This window comes from Epinephelus fuscoguttatus, linkage group LG14, assembly GCF_011397635.1.
Source record: "Epinephelus fuscoguttatus linkage group LG14, E.fuscoguttatus.final_Chr_v1".
NCBI lineage: Eukaryota > Metazoa > Chordata > Actinopteri > Perciformes > Serranidae > Epinephelus > Epinephelus fuscoguttatus.
The window spans coordinates 24,104,910-24,131,816 of record NC_064765.1 but is presented as its reverse complement, the minus strand read 5'-3'; the positions used below and the strand labels follow the sequence as shown (position 1 = coordinate 24,131,816).

General features: G+C 40.2%; 2 protein-coding genes across 5 annotated transcripts; one reads left to right on the top strand and one right to left on the bottom strand.

Annotated features, from left to right (window-relative positions):
• Positions 1 to 64: 64 nt before the first annotated feature.
• Positions 65 to 7,972, top strand: LOC125900582 (sushi domain-containing protein 4-like). Its single transcript, XM_049595669.1, has 10 exons — positions 65 to 292; positions 931 to 1,072; positions 3,646 to 3,837; positions 4,090 to 4,281; positions 4,637 to 4,828; positions 5,082 to 5,273; positions 5,603 to 5,797; positions 5,894 to 6,026; positions 6,116 to 6,513; positions 6,596 to 7,972. Exons 2-10 carry the CDS (start codon positions 955 to 957, stop codon positions 6,619 to 6,621), a joined length of 1,638 nt encoding a protein of 545 aa, XP_049451626.1. The 5' UTR covers positions 65 to 292; positions 931 to 954; the 3' UTR covers positions 6,622 to 7,972.
• Positions 7,973 to 8,426: 454 nt separating this feature from the next.
• Positions 8,427 to 25,329, bottom strand: LOC125900583 (sodium/bile acid cotransporter-like). 4 transcript variants are annotated; one of them, XM_049595674.1, is made up of 8 exons: positions 25,186 to 25,329; positions 21,074 to 21,510; positions 20,688 to 20,892; positions 19,401 to 19,579; positions 17,831 to 18,030; positions 16,039 to 17,748; positions 15,421 to 15,642; positions 11,603 to 11,740 (listed from the first exon to the last, which is right to left on the bottom strand). In XM_049595674.1, the coding sequence occupies exons 2-6, from the start codon at positions 21,460 to 21,462 to the stop codon at positions 17,696 to 17,698; spliced, it is 1,026 nt and encodes a 341-aa protein (XP_049451631.1). In that variant the 5' UTR covers positions 21,463 to 21,510; positions 25,186 to 25,329; the 3' UTR covers positions 11,603 to 11,740; positions 15,421 to 15,642; positions 16,039 to 17,695. The 4 variants fall into 4 exon arrangements, with proteins under 4 accessions (XP_049451628.1, XP_049451627.1, XP_049451631.1 ...); XM_049595673.1 differs by lacking the exon at positions 11,603 to 11,740 and adding an exon at positions 13,070 to 13,211; XM_049595671.1 differs by lacking the exons at positions 15,421 to 15,642; positions 16,039 to 17,748; positions 17,831 to 18,030; positions 19,401 to 19,579; positions 20,688 to 20,892 and adding exons at positions 8,427 to 9,669; positions 9,752 to 9,951; positions 12,391 to 12,595 and having other exon boundaries at positions 11,562 to 11,740; positions 25,186 to 25,325.
• Positions 25,330 to 26,907: the final 1,578 nt, after the last annotated feature.

The window sequence follows — 26,907 nt, the reverse complement described above, 5'->3', positions numbered from 1 at the left end:
ATTACCGGATGTTGTAACTATGGATATATGCATATGTTACTATGGCGACCGGACGAAATCGAGGCAGCCCAGCTGATGCTTCTATTGATGCAGCTAGCTAGCGTAGCGGGTAACAGGCTAGCCAACTGGGAGCTAGCTAGCGGTTAGCTACAGCAGTACCGCTCGGCTCGCTAAACCATATTATCGTCATTTTTGCAGCTACGTTAAAATCGTAAATGTAGCTTAGATATTCTGGATAAATGTCTACGGTGTGAGAGAGCGAGGGTGGAGGATTCGAGGCCGTGTTTTTGTGGTGGGTAACGGTAACCAACGAGTCTTTTTCATGTTTAGCTAGCGTTAGCAACTAGGAAGGCTAATATTGATTATAGCAACAATAAAAAACAGCTGTAGTGTTTTCTGTTTGATGTTAATGAGCTATAGGTGGTTGCATAGTTGCTAACTGGTTATCATAAACATTACATGCAATATGTAAATGTTTATATATTTCGTTTTGGCCTTGTTCTCTGTAACGGTATCAACCGTGGTTATAATGGCTAACAAGGAAGCACCGAAAATGGGTGTGTGGCCGCTGAGACAGAACCATTCAGAACCAGAGTTATGTTTTATATATGGGAGATATAATTATCTAAAGCCGTTGCTTCGCTTGAAGAATGAACGGCTGTAAACAGAGGAATTGGCACTGGGTTCTAATTAACGCTAGCTTGCTAAATGATAGCACCATTATTGCTAGTTGTTTTTTCCCCTCAGTCCTGTCATTGTACCATTTTAACACAATCACACCCATTTCGCTGGCATCTTTCCAAGCTCTGCAGAGTACCTACGCCAGGCAGGTGACAGCATATGGCCACGCTATGAGGGGCTGCTTTGTAAACATGATATATGTGTACATTTTTTGTAATTACTTAATTTATTTTTCCTTGTTCATACCAGGTTGAGTTGACCCTGCAGGGGAAGATGTGCAATGGAATGGTAGAGTCAATATCAAACGCCTTTTGGTCCCACACCTCAGCCACGAAACGATCCTGCTTGTTGCTGCTGCTACTGACTGCAGTGTCCACTGGACAAGGGTCAGGTAAGAGGCAGAATTTATGGTTGGACACCCAGAAAAAAACACAAAGCATTATGGAGGATGTGTTAATCATTCTTTTCTCCACTGAAGAAACAATACCAAATTTAATTTTGTCTCAACACAGACCAAATGGATGTTGTCAGGGCGTCCTGACATGCACAGGATGTTTTGCTTATTCTACTGCACAGGGGAGACTTGATCGACTGCCGCTTATCTATAGTTTTCAACATATGCCAGTTTATCATCAGTAATAGTACAGCGTTAATATAGGGTGTCTGTAGGTCCTTAAAAGTCTTAACATGTCTCAAATTTAGTTAAAAATTAAGTCATTATATATGCTTACATTTGAATTTGTGACATCTTAATTGCCACAAACATTTTGTCTCATTTCATTTATCCATCTTTTTATTCCTTTTTGTCAACATGAGTCAAGCTCTTGTGCGTAAACATCATTTCTGATGTTTACACAAACTCTGATCACAAACTGTCTGATCTATGACTAAATAAAGAACTCGTGTTCATATGGATTGGCGTGTGTTTGGGTGCACATTTTAAAGAAATAGTTTGGGAAATGATTATTTGCGTTCTTGTCGAGAGTTAGGTGAGAAAATCAGTTCCATATTGTAAATATTAAGGGGGTCATCCCTTTGTTCCCTGGGTCCTTGTTTAGGTCTGTGTTGAGTTTTGAGCATGTGTCTCTCTTCATATAAACTAAGATTGTAAAAGACTGGTAAGGGTAATCTTCACCATTGATAAAAGCAAAACAATAAAACAGTAATAAAAAAAATATATAAACAAAAAAAGCAAAAAAAAAAAATCTTACCACTGAAACTGATGCTGTCTTTATACTTGTACTTACATGTTGACAAAATGTGGATTAACCTTAACCGAACTCACTCAAATAACCATATTCCTACATAAAGCCCACCTCTGCACGGGACCACATATATTGTATACTAAAAATTTGTACTTACCTGCAATGCTTATCCAAAAATGTAGTCTTAAATTTGCTTAAAAATGATCTAGAAAATGTCTTCAAAAGCATTAGATTTAAGTGTCTTATACCTGTAGACACCCTGTAATAAAACACCCCTATACCTACCTGATATTTATTGGTTTCATTGGGGTGTTATTTTTAGAATATACTACAGTATATAATGAACCACTCTGGAAGCTCAAGAGTTTTGAAATATGTTAAAAGCCACAGTACAGCAGACAAAAAACAGTGATTTCCTCAAGTGCATGCAATGCACGGTTATTCAGTGTTTTTACCTGTTTTAATTATTGTTTCTGTTTGGAGGAGGAGACCTCCTGTGGGTAATTTGGCTTCTGAGGCCTTTACTATGAAGCAGTACTTGAGGTTTGCAAGGTAACAGGATACATCACAGTGGTAATTTATGCTGAAACTACTAGAGTAGGTTTACATCAGAGGATCGATTCATAATCAACACCCTGACCACTGAAGAATCAGATCACTGGGAAAAAAATCCAGGCATAGATGAAAGTACTGGGTGACAGGTAAAACGAATATATAGTCTTATAGGTCAGTAGAATCATTTTATTGTTCCAGGCTGTCTTGTGCAACTCTGTTTTTATAACAGAGCTTCCAACAACAGAGAGATAGTTTTCACACAGCAATAGTAATCACATATTGATGATTTTAGCTGCATTTTAATTGTGCAATGTTCTACAAAATAACATTAATTAATTATGATTAGAACTGGAAATATAAACAAAATATTGTCTTTTATTAGAAAAATAATCCACTCACTGTTAATTGGCTCCAGTGACTATGAACAGATAGACCTCATCTGTCATTAACTATTTTTCCTCTCTGTGTTAGCAGAAACAGCCTGGCATTGCTTTTTAAGCGTTTTTGTTTTGTTTTTTTATCATGACATTCAGACAAGCTCCTTAACTTAATATCATATTTAGTTGGATGATCTTTATTTTTATTTATTAATTTTTTGTTAGTGTTGCTACTTTTTTTATCCCGCTGGACATTGTGCGCACTTTGGAAAACACTGAACACTAAGAAAGTAGTCTACTATCTGGCCAAAAGCCAGCCAGCAAAGCAATGAATACAAACAGAGCAGCCACACACATCCAAAAAATGAAGACGATGCTGGACTTTTCTTTGTCTTGTCAACCCAGCAAAACAAATCATTCATCTCACTAATGTGCATCTAGACCATGTAGGTGTTACAACTTATTAGACAAAAAAACTTCCAGTGGTTGAATTATGTCAAAGTTGAAGCAGTGGCCTCAAAAACAATCATGACAGTTCAGTCCTTAGTTACAGTTCCAATAGCAAAGGAAACACTATATCCACCATGACACAGCCAATCCACATTAAGTACAATTTGTGTATCTCTAAGTTGCTTTTTGCATCCGTTAACACTTTGCTCCATGGCTGCAGAGCCCACTGGTTACTGCAGGTCATTCTGTGTCTCTTTTACTGGTGGCTTCACAGGATAACATGTCTCAAACCAGGTTCAAAATATTTGTCATAGTAATTCTACTGAAAACCTGAGCATTTTCACAGAATTCATTCTTCTTTGGTCTTCTCTTCCCAGGATGTGTGAGGCCGTACATGGTCCAGAACAGCTGGGTAAACCTCACAGAAACCAACAGGGGCTCGTTCCCTGTTGGCACAGTGCTGCAGTACAGCTGTGACCCTGGTTACCTGCCAGACGGACCCAGCATCCTCACGTGCACCACACTGGGACTTTGGACCTCTGATCCTCCTCACTGTATACGAAGTGGTGGTAAGATATTTTGGTCCACCGCTGTTTTTTCTGACCCATGAAGTAATCAGGAGTGACTGTGTCGAGAGCAGCATTTAAAAATCTATCTCTCATAAGTTCATACATCTTTATTTTCTGTTATTTTAGTGCTATAGTCTCTGTAATTGTTTTAGCCAATTTTGCTAACATATAAACTTAAAAAAAAATACAAAAACAATGCACTGTTAAAACTGAGCTGGTACTTCATATGTTGCATTTTTTTACCCCCTTCAGCCTGTCTGCCCCTCTCCAGACCTGAAAATGGGGGCTACACCTGCCACCCATCCCCCTGCCGAATGTTTGCCCATGGCACTGTGATTGAGTTCTTCTGTGACGATGGCTTTGTTCTCAGTGGAGACTATAACTACCTGACCTGTCAGGATGGGCAGTGGGATGGCCCCATGCAGATCAGTTGTGTGAGCCAAGGTCAGTCAGTCCTCAAACCCAGACCTATCAGTCCATCATGGGTCTTTAACACCCACTTGTCACTTGATATTTTGAATAAATCAGTCCACATAGAGATTGCCTTTTGTACTATCAACAGTCTAAGCTGCGGAAGATCTTGTTTTAATATAAACCTTCTTCAAAACAATTTTTTATGTTAAGCTCACAGTTATTTTAATTTTAATTTATTGTTTTTTTGCTCTTTTAATTCTTTCTTTTACCTGTATTGTAACATGTAGCATAAATGTGCTACATAAACAAATCCTATATTTATTATTATTAAAAAAACAAGAGTACAGATATTAACTGTATTTCTGACTGTCATCCCCTTTCTAAGGTTGTGTAAGACCCTCCACGGTGCAGCATGGCACAACTAATCTGACAGACACCAATAGGAGCTTGTTTCCTGTGGGCACGGTACTGCAGTATATTTGTGACCCTGGTTACCTGCCAGCCGGACCCAGCATCCTCACCTGCACCCCACTGGGGCGCTGGTCTTCTGAACCTCCTCGCTGTATACACAGTGATGGTAAACACAAACCTCCTCATAGTACCGTCTGCATTTGTGACCCTCTTTACACCTGGAATCAACACATTCTGTAATCTGAATGAACAGATGCTATCAGCTCTAGGTGTATTATATATTTACTACCATATATCTATTGAACTATATTCTGTCTATGTCCTTAGAAGGTTGTAACATTTTAATGTGCTACATGAACAAATCAGAAGGTTAGTACAGCTATTATAACCTGTATTTTTGACTGTCATCCATTTTTAAGGTTGCATAAGACCCTCTACGGTGCAGCATGGCTCAACTAATCTGACAGAAACCAACAGGAGCTCGTTCCCAGTGGGCACAGTACTGGTGTACCGCTGTGACCCTGGTTACCTGCCAGATGGACCCAGCATTCTCACCTGCTCCACACTGGGACACTGGTCCTCTGAACCTCCTCGCTGTATACGCAGTGACAGTAAAGACAAACCTCCTCAAGATATTGTGTTGTTTACCATAATGTGAGCAAGTGAGAACATGTGAAGTGAAGAGGCACGAGAAAATGTAATTGTACTTCTATTGTTCCGTCAAATTAAATGTTACTGTAAAAACAAGGGGCATGAGAATGGAGCCTTGGGGAACTCCTCATGCCATGTTTGTACCCTCAGATGTATAATTACCAGTCTACAAAAAGTAGTCCTTTCCAGTAGGGTTCAAGCCAGTTTAGCACTGATAGCTTACCGAAACAATTTGCAGCACTGGAGTTTGTGTATTTACTGTTTTCCTTTCTTTTCTTCTCTTTAAAAGTATGCCAGCCTCCATTTCAGCCAGAGAACGGGGGCTACACCTGCCACCCTGCCCCATGCCAAAGACTTTCTCATGGCACTGTGATTGAATATTTCTGTGATGAAGGCTACGTTCTGAAGGGAGACTATAAATACCTTACTTGCCAGTATGGAGAGTGGGACAGTCAGATGAAGCTCAGCTGCCTCATGGAGCAAGGTAAAAAAAAATTTAGATGACACATTTGGACAATAAGATGAATAATTACAGTAAGTTTTGCACACATTACTGTGTTAACTGTTATCTGTCTCGCAGACCGAGATCCAACTTTACCGTTAGGAATGCCCGCCTTGTCCATAGTGGCATCCACAGCCAGCTCAGTGGCACTAATCCTGCTCCTGGTGGTGCTGTTTGTACTCCTGCAGCCAAAACTTAAGTCCCTCCATCGGTGAGTCTGCCCTCAATATACAGCAGGAAACTATTTGTAGAAGTAACAAGTTGAAAGATTTTAAATTTCCTCTTGTCCTCCACACCTAGACGTGATCAGGGTGTGTCTGGCCAGCCTGTGTCTATCATGGTGGAAGGAGTCCAGGTGACCCTACCCTCATACGAGGAGGCTGTAAATGCCAGCGGAGCCTCCGCCTCAGCTGTCAGCTCCGAGTCCCGAGTCCAGATAGTGCTGTCTGAGGGTCAGCATGCCCCAGCGCCAGAGGCTGGCCCCTCTAGGCCTTCTTCCCTCAAACAGCAGCAGTCAGAGATGGCTGTGGTGCACCCTGTGCCACCGTCCTCGTCATCCCCGTCACCCTCACCCTCATCCTCTACCTGGGTTCTGGAGCACGCAGGTGCTGCAGCCCCTTCATCCTCACAAAGAAGGCCGTCTGCAGGCAGCGACCAACACAGCTTGTCTCTGGACTCTGAGATGGACTACTCTGATGGTAAAGCCCTCGTCAAACACACTTTTTCCTGACTTAAAATCCCCACTGTGTACTGATGCAAGTGTTTGTCTGTTGTCTACAGATATGCCATTGCTGAAGGAGGCCTGAAAAATGCAGCAGCCTTAGGACTTATCTACTGACCTGTACTGGTGAGCGGGAGGCCTCTTGTGAGTTTGTCAACACAGACGAGGCCAACTTAAGAGGCTCTGAGTGAAGCTGTGGGTTACTCAGAATAGTTCCTCGGTCCAACCACAAAGGAGAGCAGAGAAGGGATTTACATGTACATACATGCTTACATTTTTTTATAGGAATTCCTACACTGTGTATGTACGTTTAATGTCTGAAGCTCGGTTTGAAAATGCAGAACAAAAAGAGAAAGGAACAGGCACCTCATGAGGGAGCGTGTCTTAAAGGCTGTTGAAAAAAATGACTGATGTATTTCAGTTGAATGGGCAAAGCTGCAAACTCACTTTGGGAGCTAATAGTCTCCTCAGTGTCTTGTTTACTGTTACTTTTCTTTTGACCACATATCACATCATTTAGGTCACACATCAGCAAAGATGCATGAAGGCCAGGTAATCTAGATTGTTGTCCAAGTCATGCACACTTAACAGCATTGTCTTCAAAGATTTTTGTGGTTATGAATCTTTATTTAAGGTGTTATTAATCACGACTCACGCCATTCCCCACATCACTGTACAGTTTAAGGCTGCATGTTCACCCAAGAGTTCAGTGTGCTGCGTTTTTGATTGGACTGTGGGCAAAGAATTCGAGAGACTTGTTGTTTCAGACGTGCACTCAACACATTTCACCCCTGCAAAGCGTTCAGATGTATTCTACTCATACTCATCCCCTTGTCCCTAATGGCCTTAGCTTTACACTTCTATGCACAGGTATCTATAATATGTACAATAAGGAATTTTAAAAATGAATGTTAGTGACATGCCTCCACTGCTTAGTGATGTTATGTGTGGCTTTGTCAGACACATCACTTGTACACCAGAAAATATTATTCTCTTAATTTATTTAGGCTGCTTGGAAAATTCCTGTTTTTAAGTGTAAACAGGAAAATAAAAGGTATATTTAATTTATTTGTGTCCAGAACGCTGTTGACCAGCCATGGCTTCTTTTGATGCTTCCACAGCTCTTGTGAACCTTCAAACAAAAGTAGGTCTTTTCACTTTGCCGCTTCAGTTTTGATTCTATTTCAGGCACGTTATATGTGACACTGTAGACGTGGTTGGGAAGCTCCAACACAAAAACGAGCAAGTGTACAGATTAGTGTAATGTCAGTGTTCACTTTGTTTGACTGTCCATTGTATTTTCTTTTGGACTGAGGAATGGAGTTTTTTTGTTTTTGTGAAGATGGTATTTTAATATATGTAAAAAAATTTAAGTTATGTTAACTGTGTATATACCATATGACCATTTTGATTAAATATTATTTGAGGTGTTCAAATTGCCTGTAATGTTTTTTGTTTTTTTTTCATCTCTGCTTTTGAACATTCCAGTTTCAGATGAGCAAATGACATGTCAGTAGATTTTATAGGCAAGGCAAGGCAGCTTTATTTGTGTAGCACATTTCATACATCACGGAAATTCAACATGCTTTACAGAGCAATAAAATATAAAACATAATTAAGGATACAGAAAAGAGTAAAGGCAAAAAAGATAAAAATTGGGGCGTTGGTGGCTTAGTGGTAGAGTAGGCGCCCCATGTGCAAGGCTGCTGCCACAGCGGCCCAGGTTCAACTCCAGCCTGTGGCCCTTTGCTGCATGTCACTCCCTCTCTCTCTCCTCCCTTCACACTTGTCTGTCCTGTCAAGTAAAGGCTAAAAATGCCCAAAAAATATCTTAAAAAAAGAAGATAAAAATTAATTAATAAATTATTTACAATTTTAAAAAAAAAAAAAAAAAAATCACCATTAAAAATGGCAAAAGTGCAGACAAGAAGTGCAAAGATAAAAAAAATATTTAAAAATGAGGTTGCAGTCATTACAGGATGGAGTAGGTAGTGTAAAAAAGGGATGTTTTTAGCTTTGACTTAATAATGTTCAGAGTCGGGGCTTGTATAACATATCTGGTATATCTGAGGTTATTCCAGGTTTGTGCTGCATGATAACAAAACACTACTTCACCATGTTTTGTCCTGACTCTTGGGACAGTCAGTAGGCCGGCCCCAGATATCCTCAAGGTCTTGAAAAGTTCATATGTCACAAGCATGTCAGAGATATATTTGGGTGCTGAGCCACAAAGTAATTCATACACAAGCAGCAAAATTTTGAAATCAATTCTCTGAGTTACAAGTAATCAGTGTAAGGATTTAGGACTGGAGTACTGTGGTCGTATTTCCAAGTTTTTGTCAGGTCCCCCTAGCAGCAGCATTTTGAATAAGCTGAAGTTGCCGTACAGCTTGTTTTGAAAATCATACAAACAGACCACTGCAGTAATATAATCTCCTGGAAATAAAGGCGTAGGTGAGCCTATCAAGGTCTTGCTTTGACTCTTGCAATGTTTTTTAAATGGTATCAGATGACGTTATGGATTTGATGTGGCTGTGGAAATTTAAATCTGAGTCCAGGATAGCGCCAAGGTTTCTTGTGTGACCCTTAAGAGAGAGGGATTCAAGGTGACAGCTGACACTGTCTTTCTTTCCGTGGCCAAAGACAATTATGTCAGTCTTATCCCTGTTGAGTTGGAGGAAAAATGTAGACGCATCCAATCATTTATTTGCTCAGTACAGTGACACCGGCGTTCTACAGGTCCATAATTACCTGGTGAAAGTGATATGTATATTTACCAGTTATCTGCATGATTATGGTAGACTGCATTATTATTTTGTGTGATTCTGCCTAATGGAAGCCTGTAGAGATTAAACAAGATGGGTCCCAAAATGGATCCCTGTAGGACCCCACATGTCACAGTCATCTGCTCTGACTTCAAACACACAGAGTACTTCCTAAGTACTTACTATAAATTCAGTCATTCATTCATACTCAAGTCATAGTATCACCTACATATTATTAGTATTTATATTTTTGTATTCAAAATATCTGATCTAAGATTGAAATGCACTAATTTTGAGAGAGTGAGAGGTGCATCCTCATTTGATAGCAGTAATCTCTTCCTCGGTCCCGTTTTTAAAGTCAACACCATCTGTATAAGAGAAGGGGGATATTAGACTTTTGCGTCCTTTGGTCTCATTATGCAGAAACACACAGATAGCTGTGACACTTACTGGCAGTTGGTGGCTTGAATACTTGGTAACATCTGAAGCACAGGAACAGCAGAATGGCTTCACCACACTGGAATGTGCAGTATAACAAGGGGAAGAAAAACATGGGTCCAATGATCTCAGGGGGAAAGGCCACTTTTAGAATGGTCGTGCACAATTGGATATTTTGACACCCTGTTTCCATGGAGACTGTCCTGCTGCATCTAAAAAGAGGTAGTTTTAATATTACATATTACTTAGTGTTGTTGCTAATGAAATAAATGAATTGACAAGAGAATTAATTTCCAGGTGATGATAGCTTGGTATTTAAAAATGGCAGGTTTGTACAAGAGGTATTTTGTCGTGCAAGAAACATTTCTAGTGACGATTCTCTCTGACCAATCCACCCTCTAGCAACAGCTCCGCTTGCTTGGAACTTTAATTGAAATGGTACCAAAAAGTACCAGGTACTATCCAGAGCTTTTGCTAATGGAAATCCAAAAAAGTCAGTTAGAGCCATGCTGTACCACGGAGGACTGCCCATTTTTCCAACAGCCTAAAATTCATAAGTCCCGTTAGTCCGAAAAATGTCCCACTGGACCAAAAACCCATTGTGTTTGAAAAAACACCTGAGTTAAGTGGCTCAAAAATGGCAGACAAACGCCATGAAGGGTCAGTAAAAACATTTTTTTGTAGGGAAACGGGACTTTGAAGGATTTAGCATTTGTTTTGGGAAAAACAGGCTGTTAAGAATGGGCTTTTGGTCAAATGGGACAATTATCAGATCAATGGGGCTTCAGAATTTGGCATGGTTCTGTACCATGCAGGGGGAATACGGCATAAAAGAACAACAAACTAGAATTACACCCTTGCGGTTGTATGCCTCTGCAAAATGCTCAAGTTGCATTAAAATTATTCATCTATTACCGTGAAAATATGAATTTTTCACACATCTTCCTCCCTAGCAGCACAGAAGATCTATACAATCAGCACAGTTTCAAAATTAGTGTGACCAGTTCAGTATCTGACCAAATATCTCCCCCTCTGTTCCTGAGATATGATGTTGAATTGTGGCCAGAAAAGTGTTTTTGCAGAATATTATGATGTCACAATGAAGTTGACCTTTGACCTTTTGGATATACAATGTCATCACTTCATTATTATAACCTATTAGACATTGGTTTGAAATTTTGTCATAATTAGTGTTGAACTCTTGAGTTATGGCCAAAAATATATTTTGTAAGCTCACACTGATCTTGACCTTTGACCAACAAATTTTAACCAGTCCAGTTTTAAGTCTAAGTGTACATTGTGCCAAATTTGAGGAAACTCTCAAGGCCTTATTGAGATTGCAATCACAAGAATGAGACAGATGCAAGGTCACAGTAACCTTGATCTTTGACAACCAAATTTTAATCAGGTCACCCATGACTAAAAGTGGACATTTCTGCCAGATTTGAAAAAATTTCCTCAAGCTGTTGTTGAGATGTCATGTTCACAAGAATGAGACAGATGAGGTCACAGTGATCTTGACCTTTGACTTATGATCATCAAAATCTAATCAGTTCATTGTTAAGTTCAAGCGAATCTGCCCTCAAGGCGTTCTTGAGATATCGTAATGATGACAATAGGACGAACAGATAGATGAATTATAAAGCAGGCTGTTGCTGGCACAGAGGCATTAAAAAAACTTTCACAAAGTGACCTTTATTTCTTTATTTTTTCTCATGAATTACTCAATGCACTTACCTTTTCAGGTCAAAATAAATCCTGAAATTAAACAAAACCAAGTAAGCAACTCAAATAAAGATACGTCTAGCGTGTATTCACTTACTGTGGAGTGAGTCTGCATAAAACAGACATGCCATATCCAAGCATAAAACCAGTCATTGGCATCAGTGTGACCACGACCAGAAAATCAGGTGTCAGAACCATCCACAGTATGTCTTTGAAGGCAACACTAAATAGGATTGTCCCTACGATGCAGATAACACCCATGATGCTGAGACCAGCCTGTCGAGAAAGTAAAGAGACGTGTTACGAGAATCAATGGGGTCAGTATATCTCCCCAAATACTTTAATCTCAGCACCAAAGCATGTTTCTTTTCTTTTTTGCCATATTTACAAATGTAGCAGATATCGTCTGAAGGCTTCAAGTCTGCTCTTAGTTTAAAGATTTGTGGCTCACTTTTTTTTTTTTTAAGATATTTTTTGGGTGTTTTAGCCTTTAATTGATAGGACAGCTTAAGTGTGAAGGGGGAGAGAGAGAGAGAGAGAGGGAGGGACATGCAGCAGGGGGCCACAGGCTGGAGTCGAACCTGGGCCGCTGTGGCCTTGTACATGGGGCGCCTGCTCTACCACTAAGCCACCGATGCCCCTGTGGCTCCCTTTTTATTTGGACCACAAATTATAACCACGCCATGAAGTGGTGAGTTGTGGGAAACACTTTGTGTCCGACAGAGCTTTATCACATAAGACATGATGTGTAGCAGTAAAAGCACAGGTGAAAATAGTCAAATGAATGTACTGAGTTCCATTTAGCTGCTGCAGTTTCAGGGTCCTGGCATTACGCATGCACGCTGGATTTCTCTCCTATGACACGTCAAAATCTCTGCTGTATAAAAGGACTGTCTTTAACAGAAAATGCATTTTAGGAGTCTCACATTTCTGATGATTGTTGAGTACTTTGGTTTGTAGTGATTGATGGCAATGCCAATGCCACAAGGCACCAGGGAGAACACGAGAGTAAAGATGATGCCAAAATACGGTACAGCATTTTCCAGACCGGGGAAGCCTTGGCTGAAGATATAGAGCAGCAAAGGCATCAAACCCAGTGCTACGACACTGGAGCAGGTGGTCATCACGATGCTTGAATGGTATCACAGAATAAAGAATCATTAGTAAACTGTCATACCTGAAAGGAACATTCGGTTCATCAACAGTTTGTAACACGACAACCGATTGTGCTGTCCCAGCTTAAGTAGTTAATGATTGAATGCATTTGTAATCTTCCAACAAGACAGGAATCAATCCATGACTGAGGGTTTACCTGAGGTTCATGTCCCCCTTTAAGGCCAGGGAGAAAATGTTTGATAAGTTTCCCCCTGGACAGCAGCCACATATCAGCACAGTCACGGCCTTCACGGGCTCCATCTGTAACATTTTGGCTAGAGAGAAAGCAGTCAGGGGCATGAAGCCGAACTGGGCCAGCAGTGCGATGGCTACTCCTTTTGGCTTTAAGAGATGGACCTTGATTTTGGAAATCTCCATCGTACAGCCGAGGGATATCATGGTGATGAAGAGGACGACAATGGAGAAGACATTGGCGAGTGTGTTTAAGACGGGGGAGATGTCAGAGAGCCCCATACTTCCATTGCCAGAGAAATTTCCATTATTGGAGATGTTAGCAAATCCCTTGAAAACTTCCGTCACATTCATTGTTGCATTGATCCAAACACTGCGTTTATGGTGCTGCGGATTTCACCTGTCACACAAAGCAAATTAAATACTTAACCAGCAAAGGTATTATAGTAATGGATTCTAGACTTTTATACATATATAAAAATGTAGTCATTTCAGTATTGAGGGAATTCGTGGGAATTATTTTCAGTGGCAGTGCGCTAGTGGGTCTGGTGGGTCACATGCCCATTCTGAATGGACCGTACATTACTCGCAAACATGTCAAGTCTGTAAAAAAAAAAAAAAAGCACACACACTAAATTTCCAGCACATAGTTTTTATTATGAAGTGCTGTTTTCTGTTGTAGAGTGAGTGACTAATTGACAATTACTTGACAGAGACAGCAAACTAGCTCGACGACGTGGCCAAACGCAAGTATAATGCTTAATGTAATAAACTGTGGGACCTTGAACTAATGACTAAGGAGAAATCTGGCCCACATGGCCAACACATTCTCACTCTGACAGCGTCATGGACTTTTCACGTCCACATGCAATGTGCGTCGGTCCAAGACTACGAATTGACAGGGTTTTTTTCGTCAACAACAAACACACATTGTTGGGTTTAGGCAACAAAAGCACGTGGTTGGTTTAGGAAAAAAAACAGGGTTTGGCTTTACAATCTTGCGGGATGCGAACACCATTCTGAAAGTTGGTGTTTGTTGGACCCATCCACCACCCCTCCTGCCTGTTGCAGTTTGACTTTGACCGCCTTAACTTTGGTCCTAGTCCCGTAACGTTCTCCTCTGACACCGCTGGGTGATGTTAAACTATAACAGCATCTGGAACTGCCATGTAACTCATTATTTTGTTTTGCCACCAATATATGTAACTGAATGACTTGCTCTTTATTTTGCTGAGCTGGTTTCATCCAGTGATAGAGGTTGATTTACTCAAGTACTGCCCTTAAATTTGAGAAATATCTTAATCTCAATCTCTCTTTCTTTTTTTCTTTTTGGAAAATGTTGTAGTTTCGATAATTGTTGTTTTCCATGCAAAACATTTCCTCAAATATAGGGACATTAATTATTTTTGATTTATTAAAGTGATTTTTTTGCATTGAGCACCTTTACTTTTAACCCTAATTGTACTTACATATTTTTACTTTAGTAACATTTTCAATGCAAGACTTTTGCTATCAAGTTTTTCTACAATTTGATATAAATTAATTTACTTAAGGAAATGATCAAAATACTCCCTCCCAGTTTACAGCTACAACAATAGCTTTACTCCAAACCTGACTTTCATTGGATTGCTGTTTGCTGAGGGGAGCACAGAGAGACATGTGTGTATGTATGTGTAGGGAGCTCAGTCCATAGGGACTTGGGTTGGGAACCGGAGGGTTGCCTGTTCAAGTCCCCATCCAGACCAAAAATATGGAGCGTGGACTGGTAGCTGGAGAGGTGCCAGTTCACCTCCTGGGCACTGCCGAGGTGCCCCTGAGCAAGGCACCGAACCCCCCGACTGCTCAGAGCGCCTGTCATGGGCAGCCCACTCTGACATCTCTCCACTTAGTGCATGTATAGGTCCAGTTTGTGCATGTGTGTGTTCGGACCTGTGTGTAATTGACAACAAAAATTGAATTTCCCCTCGGGGATTAATAAAGTATATAAAAAAAAAATTTTTAAAAAATGATTGCGACTATGTGTCATCACATCTGGTGTGGCAGCCACTTTCAGTCCAGTATGCAGCTTACACAAGTTTGATGTGGAAAGTTAAAGCCTCCATTCTTTTCAGAAGCAGTTTTTAATGAAAAATATTTGCATATTCTGGATTTCTGATTAAGTTATTTAACTTCTTGAGGAAAACCCACATCAGACACAAATTATTATTCCAAACAGAGTAGTTTTATACGTATGAAAATATGTCTGGAGGCGATCATTAGGAGAGCTGTGGTCTAAAGAACATTTTCCACATCGACTACCAACATCAAAACCCCCTATACATGCAACAATCAAAGCAGCTTTAATACTAATTCTGTGTAGGTGTGTGTAATACTTTATTTTTTGTAGAGGTGTCAACATATCTCCATCTGCAGATGTAAATCTGACATTATATAACTTCCTGTATTTCCAAAGAGTGTTGTGCAACCACTTTACCAATTTCCCACTCATCCAAACATCTGTTTCTACTGTTTGAAGCAGCCATTGTTTTGTTCTAAAAGCATGTGCCTTCATGCCTAACTAATCAAAAGATATCACAATGATAAGCTAAGAAAGCAAGGCACTTTCTCACCTTAATTTCCAGCCAGCTTCTGCAACTTCACTGTGTTCGCTCACGCTCCTGTTTCCATCTCTTCTCATATCCTTGTGCCCAGCTCCTTTTTTCTGTGTGTGGATCCCCTGCCCTCCTCCCCCTCCGTCACATGGGCGCATGGCAACATGGTGAGTGTCAACCCTGCAGTCAACTACAGGAGCAAGCCATCAACCAGCTCTCTATCACTGCTGAAAAGATGGTCTGGTGGACCAAAGACAACAGAGGAGACGGGGTGCATCAGCTTTTGCTCAAGAGGTAGAGAAGCTGCATGGTGGCCAGCTGGTAACAACCTTGAATTACGGTTAAATGGTGAGCTAAACTGTGTTTATGAAAACATTTTAGGTGAGAAACAGGCAATGCAGTAACAGAATCTTGGTTCATATCTCACCAACAGTGCTTAGTTTTCCCGTTTGATCTCAGTGTTTTTCAGCCTTTGTTTTTACAATACAGGAAACAATGTGGCACCTACTTCCTGTTCACAAATTCTCATACTACTGCCAAACAGTGCACTAAAATATGTTTCTGAAGACATTTTAGATAAGAAATGGGGCGATATGTTAACAGACTCTTGATTTACATTTGATCAGAAAGTTTTACCATTTGGAGTTTGGTCGAAGTTTGAAAGATGGACTGGTCTCTCGCTTGATCCACTTTTATATTCTTTGTGTCTGTGGTGGTCAATACTTCCATGTGGTGGCTGGCATACAAAAATGCAGAAGTACAGTCAGAATGTTGTTGCCTTAATGGTTAGGTCAAAGTTAAAGGGGCCGTATCTTGAATCTTAATGCACCTCACATGCTGACATTCAGTGGAGCTGCTTACACTGTACGCTGTAAATATGGTTGGGTAGGTCCAACACAAAAACGAGCAAGTGTACAGATTAGTGTAATGTCAGTGTTAACTTTGTTTGACTGACTTTATTTTTGGACTGACAAACTGAGTTTTTGTTGATATGCCTCCATGTTGGCTATAGCTGTGGCCACAGACATTATGTTTTCGGGTTGTCTGTCCATCTGTACATACGTCCGTACCAGTCTTGTGAATGCAATATCTCAAGAAGGCCTTGAGAGAATGTCTTCATATTTGCCATAAATGTTCACTTGGACTCTGTGATGAACTGAGTAGATTTTCGTTGTCAAACGTCAAGGTCACTGTGTCCTCGCAAAAGGTGTTTTTGGCCATAAGTCAAGAATTCATATGCTGACCTTGCACTGGACTCATTCCCGCTAATGTGTTATCTTAAAAACTCCTTAAGGAAATTTCTTCAAATTTGGCACTCAGCAATGAACTAATTAGAATTTGGTGGTCAAAGATCAAGGCCACTGTGACCTTGCATCTGTCTCATTCTCCTAAACGCAATATCTCAGTAAGGCCTTGAGAGAGTTTCCTTAAATTTAGCACAAATGTCCACTTGGACTTAAGAATGAACTAATTACATTTTGATTGTCAAAGGTCAAGGTCAGTATCACTTCACAAAACATGTTTTTGGCCATAACTCGAAAATTCATATGTACTTATGACAAAACTTCACACAAATGTCTAATGGAAGTGATGACATTTTAAATATCCAAAAGGTCAAAGGTTAACTTCACTGTGGCATCATAATGTTATGCAAAAACACTCCTCTGGCCATTATTGAACCGCATAACTTCAGCTAGCTTCTTTGCCGCAAGATCCATAACCTATTTGAAGCATTGCCAACTGTCATGGCTATATGTAAGTCTAACAGACTTGGATGTAAACTTTAACTGTAATTTGACTGGTCAGCGAAGGCATACAACCCCAAGGCCATTATTTTAATCATGAAGATGGTATTTTAAGATATGTAAAAATATATATAATGTATATGTACGTATATATACCATGCCACCATTGTGATTAAATACTATTTGGGGTGTCTGTAACCTTCCTTTTCATCAGACTGCTTTTCAACTCTCCAATTAAAAAATAACAATTGACACTTGAGTAGATTTCATAAACTCATTCATTCATACTCAGATCATAAAAACTGCAAATTTCAATCTTACATCAGATATTTTGAATACAAAAATATAAATACTTCATTATTTTTCAATCATTGACCTCCTACTTCGGGCACTACCTGTAGTAAACATTATATAGACCTGATTATGTAAGCAATAACTAGGTAATATTAGTTGCACATGTTTCAGCAGTCTTTCTGTCAGTATCTAAGGCCTGAGTGGGGAATGTGTAGATGATATGGAGACAGCGAGGATGCTGAATTGCTGCATCCTCATTTCACAGGATTCTGTTTTTCCTCGATTGCCCCTTTAATGTCAACACCGTCTGTGTAAAAGAAGGGAGATATTAGACCACTGCATCCTTTGATCTCACTCTGCATAAGCACACAGGTAGCTGGGACACTTACCCTCAGATGGCGGCTTGAATGCTTGGTAACATCTGAAGCACAGGGCCAGCAGAAGGGCCTCACCACACTGGAACATGTAGTATAACATTGGGAAAAAAAACATGGGTCCAATGATCTCAGGGGGAAAGGCCACTTTTAGGATGGTAAAGCACAGCTGGATGTTTTGACACCCTGTTTCCATGGAGACTGTCCTGCTGCATCTAAAAAGAGGAGAGTCATTAGTTTTTATATTACATTATTTGAATGTTATACTCAAATGCACTTGTTGCTAATGAAAGAAAGAAACTGACATAACAGAATTTGCAGGTTTCAGTTGTTCATTTAAAGCTTTTCTCCGCTTATTTTAAGAAGCTGAAGTTTGAAATACTAAGGGACAGGTGAGGAGAGGAGTATTTTTAGCAAAATCTCCCTAAGTTATCAAAAGTAAAGGTACTTATAAAACTGAAAAATGGCTTATGCGAGGGGCTGACTATTACATGTTACATTATTTGATGATGAGTACTGATTTATTTTTTTAAAAATATTGTTTGGCCGTTTTGCCTTTAGTGGACAGGACAGGTAAGCATGAAGGGGGAGAGAGAGAGGGGATGACATGCAGCAAAGGGCCAGAGGTTGGATTCGAACCCGGGCCGCTGCGGCAACAGCTTTGCACATGGGGCGCCTGCTCTGCCACTAAGCCACCAGCGCCCAATGTAATATTAACGTGATTCTTTAAACATATAGATTCCAGTCACCAACATGTCTCCGACTGTGTGAGGAAACCGTGTTCCAGTCTGGCGAGGTACATTATTTGCTTTCACATTACTTACATTTACATTACTTTTTAATTTATGTTTTGTAAACTGTTTCTTGTAAAGTTTTCTTTTCTGTATGAAGGTGCCTTTGTTTCTTTTAGTTTTTAAACAAAGAAACTATACAGGAGCCAACTACTGTTTTTCCTAGAGTTTTATAGTCTTATGGTGTTTCTCAAATCACATACTTCCATTAGTATACTTCTATGTAGTATGCTATGTGCAGTGTGTACTCATTGGCGTAGTGTGCAAATTTTGACAGGGTAGTGTTGTCTCAAACCTAACACGGCCGTTGATCACTCTCCGGAGATGACGACCGCAAATTAGCTAGTTAGCAAACTAGCATTAGCATTTGCGTTATCGTTCACCGTACCAAATCATTACAGACTGCTAAATTAACCCAATAAACATACCGTTGGCTTACACCCAACAAAATACCCTCGTTTAGGGGTACAAAAGTTGCTGGAAAAGCAGGGATGGGTTGGTAAACAACTGCAGAAACTTTGTGTTTTTGGAGAAACGGGACTTCAGAGCAATGGCCATTTGTTTTTGGGATAACAGGCTTTTGAAGCAATGGGCTTTTGGTCCAATGGAACATTTTTCAGACTAATGGGGTTTCAGAATTTTGGGCTGTTGGAGCAATGGCATAGCACCGTACCATGCATTTTTCTCATGAAATACTAGATGCTTTCACCTCTTAAGGCCACCATAAATCCCTAAATTAAACAAAACCAAGAAAGGAACTCAGATAAAGGTACATCTAGCGTGTAATCACTTACTTTGGACTGAGTCTGCATACGACAGACATGACATATCCCAGCGTAAAGCCAATCAGTGGCATCAGTGCAGCCACAACCAGAAAATCAGGTGTTAGAACCATCCACAGTACGTCTTTGACAACAATACCAAACAGGGTGAACCCTACAAGGCAGGAGACCATCAGGATGCCGAGACCAGCCTGTCAAGAAAGTGATATGAGTCAGTGGGGTCTGTTTATCTCCCCTAATTGGTACGTGAACATCAGCACCAAAACATGTTCCTCCGCTTTTCTTCCATATTCACAAATGTGGCAAAACGTATCTGCAACCTTCAAGTCTGCTCTTAGTTTAAAGGACTATGGCTTCCTTTGTATTTGGACCACAAATTATAACCATGCCATGTAATGATGAGTTGTGGGAAAAAACCTCTTTCTTACAAAAGGCAGGATGTGTAGCACTGAAAGGCTGGCTTTCTCTCCTACGATATGTCAAAAATAACTGGGTTTCCATCCAAATGTATTGAAAATTTTAAGCGAATTTTGTGAAAATGCGCAAAAGAAACTGCGAATTTATGCATGTTTCCATTCATTAAAGTTTTGCGAGTATTGGGAGTCAACAGGTCGAGCAGTAGGTGGCGCTTCTCGTGAAAAATAAAAATAAAAATGCAAAAGAACACCCATAGAAGAAGAGGGTGCCGTGAGATGACGTCATTGAGAGCGTCTCATGTCCACAACTAATGTAAACAACTACCGGCACATCCATGACTACAACGAGATGGAGAGACTCCTTGGGAACTTCTTGGCTATTCCAAGAGCTCTCATCACACTCATATCAGTGTTGTCAGCATATATAAGTGTCCTGAAAAAGAAACGAGAAAGACTACACTCACTGACCAGAGTACTACTGTTAGAAATTGGGAGAAGGGGACCATCGCGTCGTTGTCCGTGTGTATGGGAACGTAGGCGCATAAAGGACTTTTGGGAAGTAGTTGTCCAGCAGCACTTCACTCCCAAACTGTGGACTCATGGAGTGGAAGTGAAGTAGAAGTAGGATCCGGTAGCTTACGTCATCGTTTATTCGCTAAATCTGTTTCCATTGCCAAAAGTTGCATTTTCCTAATATCGATACGCTGACTTTTCCACCCCCTCCAAGCGTTAAAACCTTTTTCAAATTTCTGGCGTTTCCATTCAAGTTTTTTTTTTCGCAATTGTCGAAAATGTGAATAAAAATAGGTGGATGGAAACCCAACTAATGTCTGCTATGAAGAAAGGACTGTCTTTAACAGAAAATGCATTTTAGGAGTCTCACTTTTATGATGATTGATGAATACTTTGGTTTGTAGTGATTTATGGCAATGCCAATGCCACAAGGCACCAGGGCGAATGCGAGAGCAAAGATGATGCCAGTGTATGGTACAGCATTTTCCAGACCGGGGAAGCCTTGGCTGAAGATATAGAGCAGCAAAGGCATCAAACCCAGTGCTACGACACTGGAGCAGGTGGTCATCACGATGCTTGAATGGTATCACAGAATAAAGAATCATTAGTAAACTGTCATACCTGAAAGGAACATTCGGTTCATCAACAGTCTGTAACACGACAACCGATTGTGCTGTCCCAGCTTAAGTAGTTAATGATTGAATGCATTTGTAATCTTCCAACAAGACAGGAATCAATCCATGACTGAGGGTTTACCTGAGGTTCATATCCCCCTTTAAGGCCAGGGAGAAAATGTTTGATAAGTTTCCCCCTGGACAGCAGCCACAGATCAGCACAGTCACGGCCTTCACGGGCTCCATCTGTAACATTTTGGCTAGAGAGAAAGCAGTCAGGGGCATGAGGCCGAACTGGGCCAGCAGTGCGATGGCTACTCCTTTTGGCTTTAAGAGATGGACCTTGATTTTGGAAATCTCCATCGTACAGCCAAGGGATATCATGGTGATGAAGAGGACGACAATGGAGAAGATATTGGTTGCTTTGTTTATGGAGGGGGGGATGTTGAAGAGCCCCATGCTTCCATTGCCAGAGACATTTCCCTCATTATAGATATTGGCTATTCCCTTGTAGACTTCTGTCACATTCATTGTCGCGCTCGTCCAAACACTGTGTGTTTACAGTGCTGTGTCTTTCACCTGTCACACAAAGAACATCAAATACTTTAACAACAAAGTATTAGATTTTCTTCATTAGACTTTTATACACATACATAGATGCAGTCAATTCAGTATTAGGTTGTATAGTTTGAGTACTTTCCTTTTTTATGTAATGTATCTCATATAAGCAGCTTATAAGTCACTCATAAACCCACTCATTTGCTTTTAGCACGTTGCAGATTTCCAAATGAAGAAGTTTTTGTTCATTCTTTATTCTTTTTCTTTGAATAAAAGTTTTTCGTCAATCATACTTGCTGTCTGTTTAGTATTGTACAAGGGTGAATGATTCATCAACCCCTACTGTGCCAAGAACTCCAAAATCCTTCCATCTTTGTTTCTGACATGGTCAATTTCATTCATTTTCCGTAACCACTTATCCTGTTGGGGGTCACAAGAGGTCTGGAGCCTATCCCAGCTGACACTGGGCGAGAGGCGGGGTACACCCTGGATAGACTGCCAGACTACCACAGTAGGGCTGACACATAGAGACAGACAACCATTCACACTCACATTCACATCTATGGGCAATTTAGAGTCACAGATTAACCTGCATGTCTTTGGACTGTGGGAGGAAGCCCGAGTACCTGGAGTAAACTTACGATGACACGGGAGAATGTGCAAACTCTGCACAGAAGGGCTCCCCCACTACGGGGTTCAAACCAGGAACCTTCTTGCTGTGATGCGATAATGCTGACCACTGCATCACTGTTCCTCCCAGTATTTTTAATGATCATTAATTATTTCTGAAATCCATTTTAATTAACAATGCGTCCCCAACATTCAAGTAATGTATTGAGGTGCAAATTTGGGGTGCTTTTAATTTAGTTGGGTACTTATTTAACTTTACTTTGCGCTCCTAAACAAGCACCTCAGCTCTGTATGCAGTTTCTGTTTATTCTTTAAATCAGTACTTTAATAGGACTCATCTATCTATCTATCTATCTATCTATCTATCTCTATTGACCTATCTTTCGACCTATCGACCTACCAACCTACCGATCATCCACTATATTAGAGTGTTGTCAAGCTAGTTTGCTGTCTCTGTAAAGTAGGTGTCCGTTACTCACTCTACAGCAGAAAACAGCACTTCAAAATAAAAGCTCTGTGCTGGAAATTCACTGTACATAAAAATGAAGTGTGATTTCTCAAACTTGACACATTTGTGAGTCACTTGCGGTCCATTTAGAGTGGAGCTGCGACCCACTTTTGGACCATGACCCACCAGTTGGAACCACTGCTTTGGAGAGAAATCTTGTACTTTTTACTCCACTACAATTATTTCATAATTTTAGTTACTAGTTACTTAACAAATTCAGAACTTTGCTCACGAATCATATGAAAATACATATGAAAGGGCAGCTATAACAATTAGTCAAGAAAGAAAAATTTATATGACTTCAACAATCATTAAAATATGATGATTGTTGAAGTCATTTTTTAAGTGCAAAAACATTTAATGGTTTCAGCTTCTTAAATATGAGGTCTTGCTGCTTTTTGGATAATTTTGATTTATTAAATGGATTTAAATATTTCTGCATAGAGTACTTCCTCTTCTTCTTTTCAAAGAACGTTTATGTCCAGCATTTAATTTTTTTATGAAAAATATTTGCATATTCTGGATTTTTTTTTACCAAGTAATTTAACTTTTTTAAGTAAAACCCACATCAGACACACATTACTGTTCTAAACAGACATGTTTTATATAGTATAAAACATGTCTGGAGGGGATTTTTAAGAGAACCGAGTATAGATTTGGCCTTGAAGAAGTGCTGCAAGAGAAAAAAAAAATTAATCTTTAGTTTGAAAAACACTTTCCCCATTGACTACCAACCTGAAAACCCCTTATAGTCAACATATTCTCACTCCAACTTTGTCACATATTGACGTTTGGTTTCCACGTTCACATACAAAGTGCAAGGTACCCTGGGTGCGTTGGTTGTTGACATTCTGGGACACTGTCAAGTTTTGCCTGTTAGGTGCATTGTCTTCTTCCACAATACACTTCTGTTTTCACAGGAAATGAATCATTTACAAACAGTCTCTTTCAAAATAAACGCACTACGTTGGTACAATGCAGCAAATTGACTTTTTTTTCCCTTCAACAGCAAACACAACAAAAGCACGTGATTAGGTTTAGGAAAAAAGAACAGGGTTTTGCTTTAGTATCTCACGGGATGCGAACACCGCTCTCTCGGGTGACACTTGTGGTTTGTTGGACCCATCCACCATCCCTCCTGTCCGCCCCACTTGGACTTTCACCACCTAAACTTTCGTCCTTGTCCCGCCGCATTTCCCCCTGACGCCGTCCGGTGCGAATAAACTATAATGGCAACCAGCTGTGTATCATGCCGACGTTAAAGGCCTTTAATGACGCCTTTTTCATTGTTTTACGATGCCGCAAGTCGCTGCCCAAGTGTGGGATTTCGACAACTTCAGAGTGAGACCGGGCTCAGATAGTAGCTACAAAAAATAGCTTTACAACTGATTGTGTGTAGTTGGTGTAATCTTTAAAATTCAGCAGTTATTACTTTATTTTCCTGCAGATATGTCAACATATGTACATCTGCAGGTGTAAACAATAATCTGACATTATGTAATCCTCCTAAATAGTGTTGTGCAACCACTCAGCCAATTTCCTAATCAGCTTCAGTCCTCCTATTTTTAACAGTCATTATTCAGATCCTGGTGGGGGACAAATATTTGATGGCATTGCTGAGACATTACTCTAGAAATATGGACTGTTATCGTGGGGAAAATACAACTTAAAAAGAGGGGTACACATACTAAGGTGATTTGTATAAGATTGAGTATACAGACAATGTTCAAGAATGCATGATGGCAATGTGTAAAGTTTCAGAAAATGGCAAATTTGTGAGCTTCCAAGAGCTAAAGATAAAGTATGGTCTGGAAGATACAGATTTTTTTAGGTTAATGCAGTTAAGGGACTATTTCAGAAAAGACATCAGGTCAGAACCAGAGGAAAGTTGTGACTGAGGGGACTGTGACAGCATACAAACAGAAGGGTTCTCGTGTTGTTGAGACTAGTGTGAACCCTAGTCAAGGGGGGGAATTCTGCTGGAAGAATGTTAACCCGCTTTTTCATAACAGCCAAATTAAAAAGCAGGCTGCTGGGTGTACAGCAAAGCCACTGGAGGCTGTGTGGGAACAGGGAGGCTGACCATGTTTTTTGGAACTGTAAGGATCAGGTCATATAATGGGAAAATACTCATGTGGCTGTTAAAAATGCCTTGGGATATAAAATCCCAAATGCCTGCCTTATGATACATCACGGGTACATTAAAGGTGCTGTGATGAGAAAAGATATTTACTTGAGTCTTGCTTGCAGCAAGTACGAAAGCTATCACAAGGCACTGGCACAAAGAAAAGCCCCCAAAACAGGAACACAGGCTGGAAACTGTCCAAGAAATTTTAGTGTTAAAGAGAATACATTTACATTTACAATAACACCCACTGAAAGATGCCTAACTTGAAGATACTTATTTAAATACTGAAACCATCCCGGACACCCATATATTGGTACTGTTTTTATTTAAAAAGAAAAAGAAAGTCGTTGTGCAATAAGCATGTGTCTTCATGCCTTACTAATAAAAATATATCATAATGATAAGTTAAGAAATAATGCCCCTTTCTTACCTTATTTTCCAGCTACTATAACTTCACTGTGTTCACCCACGCTCTTGTTTCCATCTCTCTTCACACTCTTGTGCCTTGCTCCTTTTCTCCCTGTGTGAAACCCCCTGCCTCCCCCCTTTCTTCTGTCACATGGGCTCATGGCAACACAGGAAGTGTAAACACTGCAATCGCCATCAAAGCCCCACTCTGTGCACGACTGCTTTTGTTTTCACGTGATACACAGAATTCCAGTGAATCCAGCTCTTACTCCAATTATTGGAAGTCATCCCTCCTCCTCAGTGAGTTCCTCTTTTTCAAGGCACTGTGGAAATGTTGGGCATCGGTGGCGGAGATAATGTGGAAGGAATGCTGTTGCTTCGGCACTTTACTCGTTTGGCCCAACTTGCATGTGTAAACAGACCTTTAATTAATGCGATGCAACCATGCAGAGGATTCAGTTTGCCTGGCAGAGTTATCAATCTTTTTAAAAGGGGCCCTCTCTCATTGTGAGCCCGGGGTGCTTTGTCCACCAAGACCTTTTATTTGCAACTCACATAACTGATCACAAATCTCAGACAAAGCTTGAATGTTGTTGCCTTAATGCTTCAGTCAAAGATAAAGGGGCCTTACCTTGAATCTTAATGCACCTCACGTGCTGACATTCAGTGGAGCTGCTTACAGAAACAGCAGTTTAAAGGATTCATTCATTACATTTTGATGTTATATTAGTAGTTCTTAAAAAAAAAACAATGCATCTTAACACATTTAACTGTTTTCTCCACAGTTCAGCAATATTGTCAGACCCAGTAACCCCATCAAAACTCGATGGCAAGTTAATCCTACTGTTACTGATAACCTTAACTTCTTCCCAAAACTCACAGACATTATTCTGCTGAAGCTTATCGGCCATGGAATTTGCCCCCACGGCCTACTTATTTCTTGTAACATAGCACTTGCATGTTTCTTATTGGACCATGCCTTGCCTTTTCCTGATAACACCCCTCCTAATTTTTTTTTAAAAGCTTCTTTGGCATCTACATGAAGCTCAGACACATATTCATTCCAACCAGGTTTGAGATTATGTTGTTAAGACCTATTCTAGCTGAATGATTTACTGCAGTTATGTGGCAATTTGCAGTTTTATCATACATTATACATAGATAACTATTGTCATTTTGGTTCTTACAGTTAATATTGCCACAAAGAATTGTGCCAGTATTACTTAGGCTCTTATCAGTCATTGACCTATAATGCCAGAGGTCCTTCTGCAAGTCTTAACCAATCAAACTTCCAATTTTGTTTGTGATTATCATAACCAGTCAACTCAGATGTACTAACTTTTAATATCATGGAGACAGGTGTGTGATGTGTTGTGACCAGGCCCTATAAAATCTCAACATTCTCTAGACTATCATGAGATATCAGCATTCATATCACCCACAGCTAGTAAACACTGCTCAAAAAAATGAAGGGAAGATTTAATGGTCACAGTATAACACCAAGTCAATTAAACTATTAATCTGTCCATTTAGGAAGCACAAGTGATTGTGAGTCAGTTTCACCTGCTTTGGTGCAAATGAAAGTGACAACAGGTGCAAAGTAGAGGCAAAAGCAAGACAACCCAAAAAGGGAATGGTTTAGGTCTAGGTCATGGTAATCCTAAATGCTAATATCGTAGGCAACTGGCCTTGCTTACGTTTCTTGAAGACATTTCGCCTTTCATCCAATAAGCTTCTTCAGTTC